The sequence below is a fragment of the Elgaria multicarinata genome, chromosome 10 (genome assembly GCF_023053635.1).
Source record: "Elgaria multicarinata webbii isolate HBS135686 ecotype San Diego chromosome 10, rElgMul1.1.pri, whole genome shotgun sequence".
Taxonomy (NCBI): domain Eukaryota; kingdom Metazoa; phylum Chordata; class Lepidosauria; order Squamata; family Anguidae; genus Elgaria; species Elgaria multicarinata.
In genome coordinates this window covers 58,586,808-58,602,342 of record NC_086180.1, presented here as the reverse complement: position 1 = coordinate 58,602,342, position 15,535 = coordinate 58,586,808, and the positions used below count along the sequence as shown (strand labels likewise).

Genomic DNA, 15,535 nt, shown 5'->3' with positions numbered 1-15,535 from the left:
CGGGTTTTCAGGTAGTGCATGCTCTGCTTTTCATGCTTTGTGTGCCCAAAGCGATTTCATGAAAATCCAGATATAACCTGAAACGCTTTTGAAACCGTTTCCATGGAGATTGGGCCTAAGTTTCTGTACAATTCCAGTTCAAGTGCTAATTCCTCAATCTGAACATGGACAAACACAACCCCTGAACATTTTGCACATAAGAAAATGTGAGTGAGTCCTTACTGGAATAAGAGTTTCTTGGGGCATATTTACACATGCATGTATATCACTTGATGACTCAGAGCTAAATTTCATTGAAAAGCTTTGTGTTTGCTGTGATGCAAGATGATACCAAAACTTGCCCTGTGAGGTCCAATCACAAGATACTATTTTATGCATGAAAATCTTCACTTTTCATGACAATCATTGACAAAGGAGCACACATGTGTTAAATCAGTGTTAATGTATCAAGAAAACACAGCTGAAATACAGTTAAGGAGCAAATAAAGCCACTACCACAGGTAGATATTATTTAAGACTAACATTTTGGCCACTCTAGCTCATCACAGCATTACATTTAGGAGCTGTTGGCCTACCTTTTTTCAACGGATCTGGCTTTTTCTCAATTTTCTCTCTCCATGGCATAGTGATGGATGGGAAAAATGACTTCTTCTCCCTAGACTCTTCCTCTTCATTCTTGCTTTCATTAGTTGCTTGTGAGTTCCCTTTAGCATCAGTTTTTCTCCAGCTGGTGTCAGGTTCAGTTTTAGCTATCCTTTGCCCTGTGGATTCAGTTAAGTGAGATCTACGTATTTTTGAGAGAGGAGATGATGGTGGGGTTTGGCTGGTGGGCTTTGGAGCTAATGCAGGCTTTTGTGGGAGTGCTGATTTCGAGACAGGTTTCTCTTGACTGGGTGCAGGCACATGACTGCCAGTTGGTAGAGATACCGGGGCAGCTGTGGTACAGCTCTGATTGATGTTAAGTGAAGAAGCCTTTGCAGAAGTAACAATGGCATCTTTTCTCTCCTGGCTAGGAGATTTCCTCTCTTTTAAAAATATGTTATTTGCATCTTCTTCATTGTCTGGTGTAACTAGTGGAGTCGGCACACCATCAAAACTGTCTCCTGCACTGTACCTTTTCTTCTTCTTTTGCTCTGCTTGCTGATCATAGTGAAAACGCAAAGAATAGTTGGTCCTTCTTAATTTTACCCCAAATGGGGATGTACTTTCTTCCCCGTTTGGTGAAACTCTGTCCGGTTTTCTCATAGCAACATTCTGTTGAGTTTCCATAGCAGGTGAAGTTTCTGAGTGGGACATGTCTTTACTTAGAGAATGTGGGGCACTTGGAACAAGGAAAGATGGGAGATCTTTGGCAAACTTACAGCCCTCTGTGTTATCTGCCTCTTCGTGATATACTTTGGTTTTCCCTGTAGGGGTTCCAAGTATATTCACTGCACAGGACAGTGTCTCGGTATGAACTGCTTCTTGATCTGCATTGACAGTGGATGGACCCAACTCTTTTGCTGTGTTCTCTGCTCCAGGGCCAACATTACTCTCAGGAGCTGCATTAGTCGTTGAGAGTTCTGGAAACTTCTGCCACGCAGGAGTTATGGAAAACTTTGCATTTGCAGACAAGGTTTTCCGTAAGTTACTATGGGAAGTGCTTCGCCCTTTAGGTGTCCAATCGTCACTATGCCTACTGAGACTCCCTCTGTCTTTCTCATTAAGTTTACCATTTTCTGTACTTTTTAAGATTTTTGACCGAATTGAAGCCCATTCAGCTAGCATGGCCTGATTGCCCAGTGCATCTTGAGCATGCTTCACTTTACTGCTGCTAGGTTTGGCACCAGGAGACATTTTCTGAGTGCTTTCTGGTGAAGCCACATCCACCATTTTTCTTTCTTCTGTTAAGCCAAGTAAAGATTTACAAGCTGTATCTTTTATCTGATTGAGATTTACTGCAGTGCCACAGAGCTGGGCTCCAGTGACTAAAATTGCTGTATGTGGGACACACAAAGAGGTTGGGAGAGCATGAGAACCTTTGCTGGATTTAGGCGTCTTTAATTCCTGTGTGGCAGAAGGAGGCGGTGCCTCTTTAATAGGAGTAACTGGGCTCAGATTCACTTTCTGAAATATAATCTGTTTTTCTCCAGACGATACTTGAAAAGTGAATCCCCTCGGCATAGTTTGTCCTGCATCAACTTCCTGCCACCGTAGTTCTTCACCAAGGATTCTTTCCTGCTCCTGAGTTTCAACAATCTTTCTCTGATTGTGTCTTAGGATTTCTTCCTCCTTCTGTTCTTTGTCCGTCTGCTTTATCTTTTGTTGTGTTGCTTGTTCTTCAAGTGGGAGCTCTTTCTCTACAGTGTTCACATGTTTTTCTTCTGAATCCATGTTTCTGTCTATTTGTAACTGGAAGGACTTTACTTGTTCTTTTGGCTTTTCCAGTGGCTGTTGTCCTAAAATAAGTGTTTTCTCTTCTTCTCGTTTCTGCCCCTCTTCTCTTTGTATCAACTCTTCCTGTTGCACTCCCTTTTCAGCGCAGGGCTGTTTTAATTCTGCTGGTTCACATTTTCCATGTTCTGCTAACCTAATGGACTTCTCTAGCTCTTTTTGCTTTTGTTCATCCTTATTCATTTGACCCGTCTCCAGAGTCTGCTGTTGCTCTCCTGGTCTCTTTTGCTCCTTCAGGTTCATGGTTCTTCCCTTCCCTTGCAATCTCTCTTCACCTTCTAGATTTCTGCTTTTCTCTGGTTCTTTTTGTCTCTGTCCTGTTTGTATTTTTTGCACTGGCAGTACTTGTTGGTTCAATTCATCCTGCTTTTCAGAGTCATGTATTTGCGTCTCTAGTTCTTGTCCTCTTTGCTCTTCCAAATCCTGGTGCCTTTGTTTTTCTTCCGACCATTTTTGCTTCTCCTGTTCTTGTCTTTTGTCTTTCTGCCCTTGGTGTAACAACTTTTCATCTGTTTTTTTCTCCTGTATTTTTCTATGTCTGTTTTCTTCTTCTTTTGGATCCTGCGGTTCCTGCTGTTTCTGTTCTTCCCATTCTCTGTGCCGTTGTTCTTCCTGTTGCCTTTGTGTGTCTAGTTCATGTTGCTTTTGTTCTCCCTCTTGCTTTTGTTCCTTCAGTTTCTTCTGCCTTTGTGCCTCCAGTTCATGATGTTTCTGTACTTCCCATTGCCTTTGTGCCTCCAGTTCACAGTGTTTTTGTACTTGATGTTGCCTTTGTGCCTCCAGTTTATGATGCCTTTGCTTTTGTCCCTCTAGTCCCTGTTGATTTTCGATTGGTTGTATTTGTTCCTCCATTTCCTCAGGCCCCTCTTCCTTCTTCCTCTGCTTCTCCAGGCCTTGGTGCCTCTGCACATGAAATTCTTGATGCCTCTGTTCTTCATGTCTTTTCTTCCCTTCTTGACCCTTTCTTTCTTCCATTTTAAACAGCTGTTCTTCTTCCTGAAGCTTCTGTTTTTTCCCTTCTTGTTCTCTTGGGCTTTCTTCAAATTCTTGAACTCTTTTGTATTCCATATGGCTATTTACTTCTGCTTCAGCCTTTTGTATTGTTTTTTCAGTCTCAACATATACCCAATTATCTTCTTTTTTTCTTTTTCCTTCTGCTTTCTGTTCTTGACCTTCTCCATACTGGATTGGCTTGGCTGCAACATGACAGCCATTGGGTTTTGAGACTTTATCTTCATACTTTAGTGATTCCGGAATGTCATGTTCAAACTCAGTCACTATTACACTTTGTAGCTCCTATTGTCAGAAAACAAAAACAGATTCACTTGACATTTGTTATGCCTCTCTGTTGTGTGGAGTAGTTCACATTTTAATTGAATAAACTTGGGCGTTCTTGATGAGTCATTTTAGTTTTTGCTATATATAAAAACACATTATATTATAAACAACAACAACAGCAGCAATAATAATAATAATTCAGACAACCAAGTAATGAGTCATCTAAATACTTCATCATTCAATAGGAATAATATTCTAGAAAGGGAAGGCAAGATCACAGCAACTTTAGGACAAAATCTCTATCACCCTGGTGTAATCCTTCTTACTTGTTCCTCCACACCAGTGCAGTAAACCAAGCCTAGGCAAATCACAGCCAGAGCCGGTATTGACAAACAGCCTGCCTGGTTGCCATGTAAATATATATATATCTGGTACTGCTGGTACTGGCTGGAATTGTGGTTTGATAATAGGGTGCTGCCGGGTTGCAGTTTTGTTCTTGTGACTGTTCCCATCATGGACAGCAGCATTGCTAGACCACGATAGGCCCAGATTGTTGCTGAGCCACCTATGCCTGGGTCTGCCAGAAATAGGTAAGCCAAGTAAAGAGCGACAGTGGCCTGCTCCATAGTGCAGCACAGGCCCTGCATGCTACAATTCTTCGTAATGAAATTCTGCAATAGTGTGATAAACACAATGAAGCACAGCAATCTTATTCTAATCAGCAGATCATTCACAGAAAATTGAGGAATTCCCTGAATCTGTCGAAAGACTATGACACAGCTATCCTCAACTTTAGGGGTTGCCTCATCTGACAGGAGGCTCAGAATGGACAGTTGCACTTTTCAGGGAAGGCCCAACATCTGCTTCATCTAAAGATACAGGGATGCTCTCATGAGTCCACTTGCAGCAAAAGTACTGTTTAACAGATTCTTCCTATAAGATATGAAGCCACCCATACAAACAACAACAACACTTTACCACCATTTTCAATCAAAGTTCATGAGAAAAAGTGCATGTTGCAAGAATACAGCTCTTGTCTTTCATCAATAAAACCAACAAAGGTATAGTTATTAACATATAAACCAAACACAACATCTTTCTCATAGCTTATCCAACTTTTAAAAGAATTTTGCTTTAAAGGCTCTTATGTTCCTTACATGTTCCTTTTTTTACTGGCAAATAAAGTAGCAGGAATGATGAAAAAGTCAGATTTTGTTTACAGAAATTTAAGAACCAAGATTTATCTAAAAGTTGATCTTGCCATTCTTTTATATGAGTAAGGAATCGTGTAGTTGCCATTTGTGAACAAGGCATGAATCACTAAACCACACCTAGCACATTAGGATGGAGACAACTATGCAATGGAAGGCCAAACCGGAAGGGTTATTTTGGAAGTGTAAGGGCTATTTTGCTTGCTTTTCTTAAATGATAACCAGGGAAATTCATATTAACAGTTTTAATGTGGTGAAGGTTAGAGCAGGCTTTCTTTTCTTTTCTTTTCATATAACGACCAGTCTTGGTACTTGCCACATTTCCATCCATGTTCCAGCAACTTTTAACATGTATTTTGTAACATGCACATTTTCTAACATGCAAGAAGATTCCAAAGAACAATTACCATGTCAAAATTCCCACAAAATAAGTGTATGGTTGTTGCCTACACAATCACAACACAAATATGATTGTGTGGATTGATCTGTCAAAGGCCTTTGTTTTAAAGACATTTAGGCTACAGTCCTATATTCATTTACCTAAGTAGACATGTAAAGGGCTGTGCTGATATGTGTGTGTGTGTATGGGTGACTGAGTATAACAAGTTTTCTACTATTCAGAAAGTATCCATCCAGACATAAAGCATTTCCATTTATCTAAGTAAATTTCAGATTATGGATGATGACAAGATCTTATGCCTGAAGACAGAAAGCAAAGTAACGTACTTCCCTTAAATAACAGCGTGGGAATATAATAATTGCCTTGCTATATCAGACAAAAGTTCCATCACGGGTAGCACATGATGTCTTGCTGCTGTGCGGTGCTGATTCATGCACATGAATACTGAATAAAGTATGACTAGATAATGTTACATAAAGTTCTTAAATGATCTGTGTATCCCATGATCAGCAGCTAAACTTCAGGCGTACATTCAGACTTCATCTTGGCATTTGACTATAGAAATCAATTCAATACCTTTGATAACCTTCTGTGCTTTTTGGAAACTCTCTGATTCTTTGGCTTAACAGAGAGTTTGTGCTTTGCTGCGCTGTTGTCCAGACGAGCGATCGCTAGTGGGATTGCATCGAGATTGACCGTTTCAATTGTGCCAGAAGGTGAGTGGTGTCTTTTTGGCCGAGATGATGATTTGACTGGAGTCACCTATATCAAACATAGAAGTAACCTGGATTAAAATAGTTGAACTCACTGATTTAAAACAACAGAAATTCTGAATCCAACACAGCCTCTAGAAATGTGCTCAAAGCAAGGTCCAGAAGATGCCTTCTGTCTTTAACAGTTTCCCAGGGGCAATTCATTTTACCAGTCCAATGGAGGAACTGCCTCTTCCAACTTAAAGCATCATCAGATGAGCATTTTATTGCACACTTGCTATTGCCCACTTATAGATGTCCGCGCCTCTTGTAGATGACAACACACGCCTTCCACTCATTTTTCCGTCACAAAATAGACCCCTTTTAACTTGCCTTTTTTTAAAAAAAAATGGAATGTGTCCTCATTTCCTGCTGTGTGCAGTAAAAGCAGCATGATAAAAACAGCCCCTGAACAGCCCCCTTTCTCTCCCTGTGTAAAGAGGTCATCACTATTGTGGGATAGCAGCAGGAGGCCATAGTGACGGTAGGGAAATGCGGAAGTCCACCCAACTGATGATGCTTTCTGGCTCCTGCTGAGTACTTATGGGCATAACCTTTGCATGTTTAGACCAAAAAATGTCCTACAACTTCCAGCATGCCCCAACAACCATGACTGGCATTGTAGGCATTTCTTTCTGTCTAAACATGATTAGGATTGCACCCTAAGACCCTCAAGAAACATGGCATCCATTCATATACAACCAGGCCCCAGATTTTAATAGGCTCCAGACAATAGCCCTGCTCTGTCCCCAGTGGAAACAACACAGTTTTATTGATGAAATGCATCCTGAGACTATTCTGTCCCTTTGTGTTCATCTTAGATGCTCACCCGCCTTAAACCAAGTGGAAGCAAACCACTTGCTCAGTGCCAAACAACTTAGTCTAAGCACTTCCTCTGGTCTCCCAAGTGCTAGGCAAGCAGCATCTAGGGTAGGCTGGGAATTGCACAGGAACAGAACCGTGAAGCCTCACAGGGGAGAAGCTGACTGTCTGGATATAATGGACTGTTGTTTCCCGGTCTCTTTGCCAGCAAGGGTGCACTATTTGTGCCACTTCCGTACTGCAATCCTTAACCCACCTTTCTCAATGGTCTTCCAAGCACTGGGAGACCAGGAGGGGAAATGGATTAGGGACCATACTAGGTTTGGGAAAGCCCTTCAAACGTCCATGAACAGCCATGCAGCCAACATGGAAATTCTGCCTGCTAATGCAGCTAATATAGCCTACTGGAGTTGTGTACATACTCAGTTCACACAAAGCCATGTGGGGAAAACATCCTGTTTAGGGCTGTAGTTCTTCCTATCAGTGATTGTCCTCATACTTCTAGTTTATCACTGAAATACAGTACTATGACCATAGGAAGCCTCCATACAGACACATGGCCTATCAAGGGGATACTCCCAATAGACTCCCAAAACTGCGAAGTGCAACAAAGTTCACACCCCAACAGTGAATGCTGGAGTAATGTGGAAGCAATGTGCAAGTAATGTGGAGTAAAGGAAGGAAGACACAATGGGCCTCTCTCTGCCAGGGAGTTTCAGGGCTGAGGAACAGGGGATGAGGTGGAGGCAGGACTTCTTTCCATTCTCCATTCATTGTCATTGCCGCTGCAGCTTCAAGGGCTTGCACCATATATTATTGGCACAATGGTCAATACAGAAGTATAGCCCCCTGCTTTCTTTTCATTCCTCAGTAACTCTCTTTTGGCCATAATAACAAATTAAGTAGCCCATATGCTTCTGAAGCTGCCAATACCATGAGTGGTATTTACCACCAAATCAAAAGGAGCCACAGCTCAGTGAGAAAGTACAAGCTTTGGATTTATAAGTTCTAGGTCCAATCCTTAGCATCTATAATTAAAAGGGACTCCCGTGGAAGCCACCCTTAGGGACTGATCATCAAGAGTACACAATAGTGATCTAGATAAACCATTGGTCTGGCTCAATATATCATAGTTCCTTAAAACTTTATAAACTGTTTCCCCTTCTGATTCAGTAACAATTTCCCCAAAAGAGATGTCAGAAATATAAAATATCCAGGAAGGAACACTCATGGACCTGTCATTAATTACCCTCCTAAGCTCATATTAACATGTACTCTTATACAAAATTTAAACTACCTTTTAATCTAATATTTATTTGTCCCTGTTTGATCAGCTCATTAGTTGCTTTGCAGAAATCAGCCCAAATGTCAGCAAGCTAATAAACTCTTAATCAACAATGGGACAAACAGTAACAAGCACAGAATTAAGTAGTTTCTATACTGAGTGTAGCATTTCCAGGATTTTAGGTATCAGGGCTTCTGGACTTTATAAGCTCTGTTTACTTAAGTGTCTGTAATTATATTTAATTGAAGCGCCATAGCCAAAAGATTTGTCTGCTTAATTTAATTCAGTCCCCACCCCACCCCCAGCTGCTTCTTATCCCTCACTGTCTCTTTAGAGTTGCAAGATTCAGAGCAAAACATGTGAAGTGCTGCATGGGAGAATTTCATCAACCCAGGCCCTTTCTACACCTAAGGGTTATCCCAGGAAAATGGAGGGATCATCCTTGCCTGCTCCCGGGATCCCCTGTGTGTCATTTGCATGCACAGGGATGACCCCGGGATGATCCCTGGAAAAAAGGCAGGTGTAGAAATGGCCATAGTGATGCGGTGATGGAGAAAGCCTTACCCAGTGCAATCATTTTATTCCACTGCCTTCTCTCTCCTTTTCCTTCAACTAGGCTGCCTCAGAGCTTCCTACACTTTAGCTTTCCTGCCTTCTCAGACCTCTTTCCAGGCAGCACCTTCCCTGCCTGACTATCTAGCGCACACATGTGTGTGCCCACGCATGCACACAGACGGTTGTGCTGACGTAATTAGTGGGACGGCCAAAGTATGTTGAGAAAGCTGCATGGCTCAACCATGGTAAATGCATTCCTAGGAAGGATAGGAAGCTGCCTTATACTGAGTCAGGCCATGGGTCCATCTAGCCTAGTATTGTTGACATTGACTGGCAGTGGCTCTGCAGTGTTACAAGCAGGATTCTTCCCTAGCCCTACCTGAAGACGCCAGGAATTAAACCTAGGACCTTCTACCTGCAAAGTGGGTGATCTGCCACTGAGTAATGAGATGCATGAGGCAAGGGAAATACCACCAGCAGGTGAGGGGTCCTATTAGCAAAGGGGGGTGCTGTGTGAAGAGCCCAGCAACAGTCCCACAGAAATAAGTGGGAATCAAGGTGCAGTTTACACATTATGTAACAAACTGGGTCTGCTACCAAGTGCCAAGTCAAAGGGAGACTGTAGTCTTTGATTTGTGTATCAGTAAGATATTTGTGTTTTAAAATATGTTTGCTGGGCTCAAACTAAACGTGATGATGGCAAATCCCTGTAAATCCAGTTCATGTATAATGTAAGGGTTGGGGGTCCAGTTCAAAGAAGAAATGGGGCATGCATGTGGGTCCTTCGCCACAGCCCCTCCTTCCATGTGCTTTTGTCTCAGCCAGAGTCGCTTCCCAGCAGAGGGAAACACGGTGTCAGAGAACTGACTGGCAGAAGGTAAACCATAGACGGTGGGGAAAGTTTAACTTCACCTGCCTGTGTGTCTCCTCTGCTCTTAAAATGAATGGAACAGATCCAAGTTTAAAGACCCGGATCAAACATCATTACATGTAGTTTGAACCATACATCCATTCACATTTTGTGTTGCTGTTTTTAAGGTATAGTCTTGGAAGCCTTTAGTTGTACACTTAAAAACGTAATATGTGAAAAGGTCTTTTGCAACCAATGCACTAAACCATTCATGACTATTACCTTCTCCTCCCCTTCGTGCCTTGTTCCACGCAGGTTTGCAGGGCTTAATGAATCCGGCACACCACCTGACTAGAAAAGAAGATTATGTTTGCCAAATATCACAAGTGCTGATTAATATTACAGATTTGGTAGAATCACAAACCTGAGAGGCATAAAAGCCCCATTAATAATTTACCCAATAGCAGGACTGTGAACAGAATTCAGGCTTTTAATGTCTCAGTTCAGCCTTGGACTTCCCATATTTTATTTATTTATTTATTTAATTACATTTATATACCGCCCCACAGCCGAAGCTCTCATATGGTCTTCAATGATTCAGAACCCTTCAGAATCTCTTTGTTCCACTCCAGAATATGTTGATGGAGCTAGGCAGGATATTGTACCATTCTACCTAGCAGAGTTTTGAATCTATACAAGTTCTTAGACTTGTGGCCCAGTGATCTCACTGACAGAAGTGGCCCTGGGGATGTTTCTGGGCTACGCAATGCCACCCTCTCATGCTACTTCCATGCTACACTAGCCTCTAATGCTATTTCCTGGAACAAAGCAGGCCCTATTCTGGATATACTGCTGGCCCAACCAGAATACAGGGCTCTAACCCAAATCCTCATTATTCCACCCTCCCCCTCCCCAGCCGAGCCCAGTTCCCCAATCTGTACAACTGGAATTTAATTTCCCACTTCACACAGGGTGGAAGTTGGAGCTGATTCTTGAGTGCACATCTGTACATTGATCGTGTAAGCTTATCTAAATGTTAATTGAAATTCTAAACTACTCTGAGCAAGAAAAGATTTCCCTTTCCCAGCCCTCACCCCTCTCTTGGATCGGACTAGAAAGGCCAAGTTACAGTAGTCTTGTAGCGTTTATGATGGAACCATTCCCAGTTAGCCACTCCAGAATACCTTGAGTAAGTGTAGGCTAGTCCACTGAAGACTTTGTAATTGATGTGACAGGCAGGTGTGCTGCAGGAAGAACGTTTAGGGAGTAGCTTAGTTGTATGTTCACAACATGACGGCTGTGTGTTCACAAGTCTTACAACAGTGTTTCAAACAGCAGACACATAAAATGTGGAAACATGCATTTATTTAAAGCTTTTTAAAGTAAGTAAATGCATCAATACATGTCATTAAAAACCTGGGTATGTGTGTCTGATTGGGGCACAATTCCCAGACATGTGTATGTGAATATTTACATGTTTTACATTCCTTTACATGTTTGCTGTGGGAAATTCTAATGTATACACAGGTACTGAGTTTGGGCTGCCTTGACGGTGCCAGGTTGCCCCCACTTTTAGAAAACTCCTGCGATTTTGCTGCTGCTGGATGGTGTCAGGTAATCCCAACACAGGAGGCAGTGTGGGCTTCCCAGGGGACATTTGACTAGCTGGGCTCATCCCCTGCCCCGTCGTGACACCGGAGTGAGGACAGACAGCAGAAGAGGTGTGGTTAACTCACTCCAACAGGAAAAGTCAGGATAAGTTCCTGACTTTTCCAGCACTCAGCTTCGCGGGAAAGCCCCATGGTGGCTGCGAGGTGACTGCTGAGTCATATAACCGACGCAGCGCCACCACACGGCCACCACAGGGATTTTAACCCATATGGACAAAATGTGGAGCCACCCTGAAGCATTCAACTGAAGTCTATATAAACTTTTAAGCAATAAAGCCTCAGTGTCTGGGACTTTTATCTAGGGTTCTTCGTACATAGGGACACAACTTGAATGATCCACCTAGAAAAAGATATGTGATCTGGAAAATTTCAAAGTCTGTCCAACCGACTTAAAGTTGATGCACATATTCAAGTCCGTCTAAAGAGACACACACAATGTGCTAAACCCAATTTGGGCACAAGCCTCCTGGTACATTTTGCAGACTCCTGAATACACATTTACATTTTCTAGCTGACCTGTGAAACAACATTGTACTGCTTGCAATGCATGTGTGTCCGTGAAAAGAAAAAAAATGTCTTTTAAATTCAAGGTTGCTGACAGTTGTAGTTTTTTAAATTGATCTCCATGTAAAAGGTTTGCTTTTAATTTCTTAGATGCTGAAATTGAATGATATGCTGTTTTCTCCATTTTTTCTTTTTCAATTTTAATTCCTTTTTTGAACATTTGCATTTGCCTCTTCGAAAGAAAATGTTCTTATCTCTCCCTGTTGCATTAATTCACAGTCAGCAAAACTTCAAATATATTCTTTAGGATTAGATGCTTTTTAATTTATCTCACACATGAACATGATCAAAGAAATATGTGTGTGGGGGGGTCAGGCTCAACGTTTTGGTTTGAGGAGTAAGGGTTGACTCTGTTCCAATTTTTCCTCAAGCATTTGGGAATGGCATCCGTCATTCTCATACTGAGCACTGGTAATTAGACTAGAACATCCGAGAACTCTGCAAATTGAGTTCGGCAGGTTCCTACACTAACTGCCCGAGAAAGGTGTCTTGTACTTAAACCATTGTCTGGTTCCCAGATAACTGTGGAGGGTGAGAGAAGAATATACACAACCTCTCCCAGTGCTGATATAGCAGGGAGTGCAATTTACAAGGACTCAAGCATAAGCTTCTATCTCAGTGGTTCTCAATTGAGATAGATGAGCCTTGCTAGCCCATGTGTGCTACAGTGGCAGCAACACTAGTCGAAATCCCAAGAGGTGGGATAGAAGAGATAACGAATGGATCTTCACCTTGAGATGCACAGGACATGGTGGTGGATAGCGCACATTTGTGAAATACATAAAAAATGCAGATGCACAAACTTAATTCTGGACTGTGACATGTGAATATATAGTTGCAGTCTCCACTGTCTGCTGTGTTGCCTGAAAATAAAGGTTCTTGGGCAGATTTCATGACTTGCATAAGCATGAAACATGCAAATGTATGAAAGGGTGAAAGCATAGCTGTATTAGGAGTGTACAAAGTCATCACTGCTACACTGAAACCACTTTGAATGCTCGCTGCTGGTTTTGCAAGTCATGAAATCTCCCCCTCTAAACTCCCCCTTACACACCCGGCATGGAAAAAGGACAATCTCTTACACTCCCACCTGCAGAGTCATTTTTCCAAGTTCCCCAGCAAATATAAATTGCATTAGACAGGAAGATATCAAGGGGTATTAAATCTATCTGCCTATAAAAAGCTTCAGTGAACTTTGCTATATTTCAATAGACGCAATGACTTCGCTTCAGTTAGCCCAAGTGTTCCAGCTGCATTGTGAATGAGTTTGATTTGAATCTTACTTTCTTATGGCTCTCTGGAAGGGCTATGTCTTGCTGGGTCTCAGTCTCCATGGGGCTGCTCAGCAACACATCTGCTTCCAAACTAGCATTTGCCTCCCCAGTTGTCTTCACTGAAACTGTCATTTGTGGAGGTTGGCCAAATTTAATATTCTTGGCCAACTGTTGCTGAAAAACAAAACAAAACTGTATATTAGACAGAAAGAAAAGCAGTACTGCTTATACCCCACTTATATAGAGATTATGCCAACCCAACATGAAGAGCCATAAATATTCAACATTAACAGATGAAAAGTGAAGGTAGTTAACTCAACTTAGTTATATTAGAACAAGTAGTTTAGTCTTCACTTAGCTCACCTTGCTCATGCTAAGGTTCCAACTCCTACTTCAGCTAGTTCACACTGGCTGCAACCAGTTCTTCCTTTTTTAACCATAGGCTCCCTCTCTTAAAGGGGTAGCCCACTTCCCAACAGAAGTGGCTGCTGTTGCCCAAAGTCAATGTTTTCAGAAGCCTCCAGGAAATCCAAATGCCCCCTACTACTTTTCAGCTTCAAAAATCAGTAAGTTTCACGGGGAAATTATTCTGATGAAATCCTACCCAATGCTCCTTTCTCACCAGCAATCCAGCTTCCAGCTTTGGAAATATCCAGTCACAGACCCACAAATAAATATCCTATTTGCAAAATGTTTGCTCTGAGTCAGGGCTGGAGAATTGGTGGCTCTCCAGATGATAACTCCCATAAGCATGGCTACCATAGCCAATGGTCAAGGACGCTAGGAGCTGTAGTTCAACAACATCTGGAGGCCCACAAAGCAAAATTCAAAGCACATTTGGTGGTTTCTCCTTAGAGAAATATCTGAGAAATTCTGAAAGAAGGCAATGTGTTTAATAAGATTAGCACAATTTCGGTTTTGTACATATCTAAAATAGACAGATCTTATCTACAGACTAGAATCCATGGGTAATGTTCCTTTGCAGCTCCCATGCACAACAGTGGAACTTGTGCAAGAGAACTTCCTCATGGACTGATTAGCAAAAAGAAGGAGATCCATTTGGATTTTCCTTCTAAGAGACCAAAATGTCTTTGCCAGCTTTGAATGATAACACATACTCATACTGAAACAACAAGCTACAGGTGTCATGAGGGAGGTGCATACTGGAACTGGAATAAAAAATATCCATTGGGTTATATCCAAGGTAAGTCCTTCTTAGAGCGGATCCATTGAAATGAAGGGGATACAACCATTTGTTCTTCCATATTTTCTTTTTATTATTCTTTTGGCTTCATATATTTATTTTTCTTTGGGGCTGGTAATTTCCATCTTCTATCATTTAAAGATTCCATCATACCATTACGGCCTTTATAAGCACAAGTGCAGCTACACCAAATTCGTGCCTGCCAAGAAAGAGGAAAATAGCCATTGACAATGAAATACCTCTCCTGAAGAGGAAGAGCTTGATCAAGGCTAAAGATGACAAAAAATAACGCACAGGGGATCCCGGGAGCAGGGAGGGGGGATCCCTCCCTTGGCCCAGGATATACCCCTACCATTCAATTTAAATTTTTCCATGGTCTTGGGATGATCCCAAGACTGCTGAACGTGTGGCCCGCTGTCCCCTTTTCGTTCCAACTCCTTGTGAGTAACCGTGAGGAGCTGAGCACAGGGTACGGCGCTCCTCAGGAGCTCTGTGCCCATTGGGGGGGAGCGTGAGGGTTGTTTTTTAAAAAACACCCACAGTTTGTGCAGAAGTGCTCCTGTGCTCCTCTCCGATTAAAAAAAAATACACAAAATGGCGGCCGCAACACCCTCTTCTCCCTGGGACGTCGCGAGCCGCATGTAGGCGAGGGGGATGATCTCGTGATCATAAAATTGCGAGATCATACCCCTCCACCCCCATCGTCTAGCCATGCCCAGAGAAAGCCACAGATCACCATCTGTCTTAAAGAACAAGATGCAGATCTTCTATGACCAGGAAAGCCAGGAACTTAACTGCTACAATAGTTAAAGGGTTATTAAAGATTACAGGGATGTTAGAGTACTTTCAGTTTTGCTGTTAATGTTCCTAAAAATTGTAATTTTCTTAACATTTATAAATATTTCTAATGTTTCACAGTGTCCACTGGAATTTGTCCAATACCTATGTCAGACTGTCCTATGAAGAATCATCACACAAGCATTTCATATTTCCCTGCTTTTGCTATAATGTGGGGGCCGGAGCGGGAAACTCACTTTCTGTGAGCTCGAGATGATTCCTGAAGGAGCTCAGGCATCTCACTGTTATGTAAGCAGTCATTCATAGCCGTTCACACTGATATCTTCAGCTAACCTTTTTTTAGCAATGAAACTTACTTATGTCAATCATAAGAGATGCTAACAAAAATAGCATCTCTTATGATTGGCCCAAATGGGCTGAATAATTGGACATATATTTC

At 42.0% G+C, this 15,535-nt stretch overlaps 1 protein-coding gene across 1 annotated transcript in view; it reads right to left on the bottom strand.

Annotated features, from left to right (window-relative positions):
• Positions 1-15,535, bottom strand: part of CRACD (capping protein inhibiting regulator of actin dynamics) — a 43,852-nt gene that overhangs the window by 12,958 nt on the left and 15,359 nt on the right. The window contains exons 3-6 of the mRNA XM_063135557.1: positions 13,104-13,268; positions 9,869-9,937; positions 5,899-6,084; positions 576-3,729 (exon numbers count right to left, since the gene is read on the bottom strand). Coding sequence (XP_062991627.1) covers positions 576-3,729; positions 5,899-6,084; positions 9,869-9,937; positions 13,104-13,268 — 3,574 coding nt within the window. The remainder of the gene's footprint in view (positions 1-575; positions 3,730-5,898; positions 6,085-9,868; positions 9,938-13,103; positions 13,269-15,535) is intronic.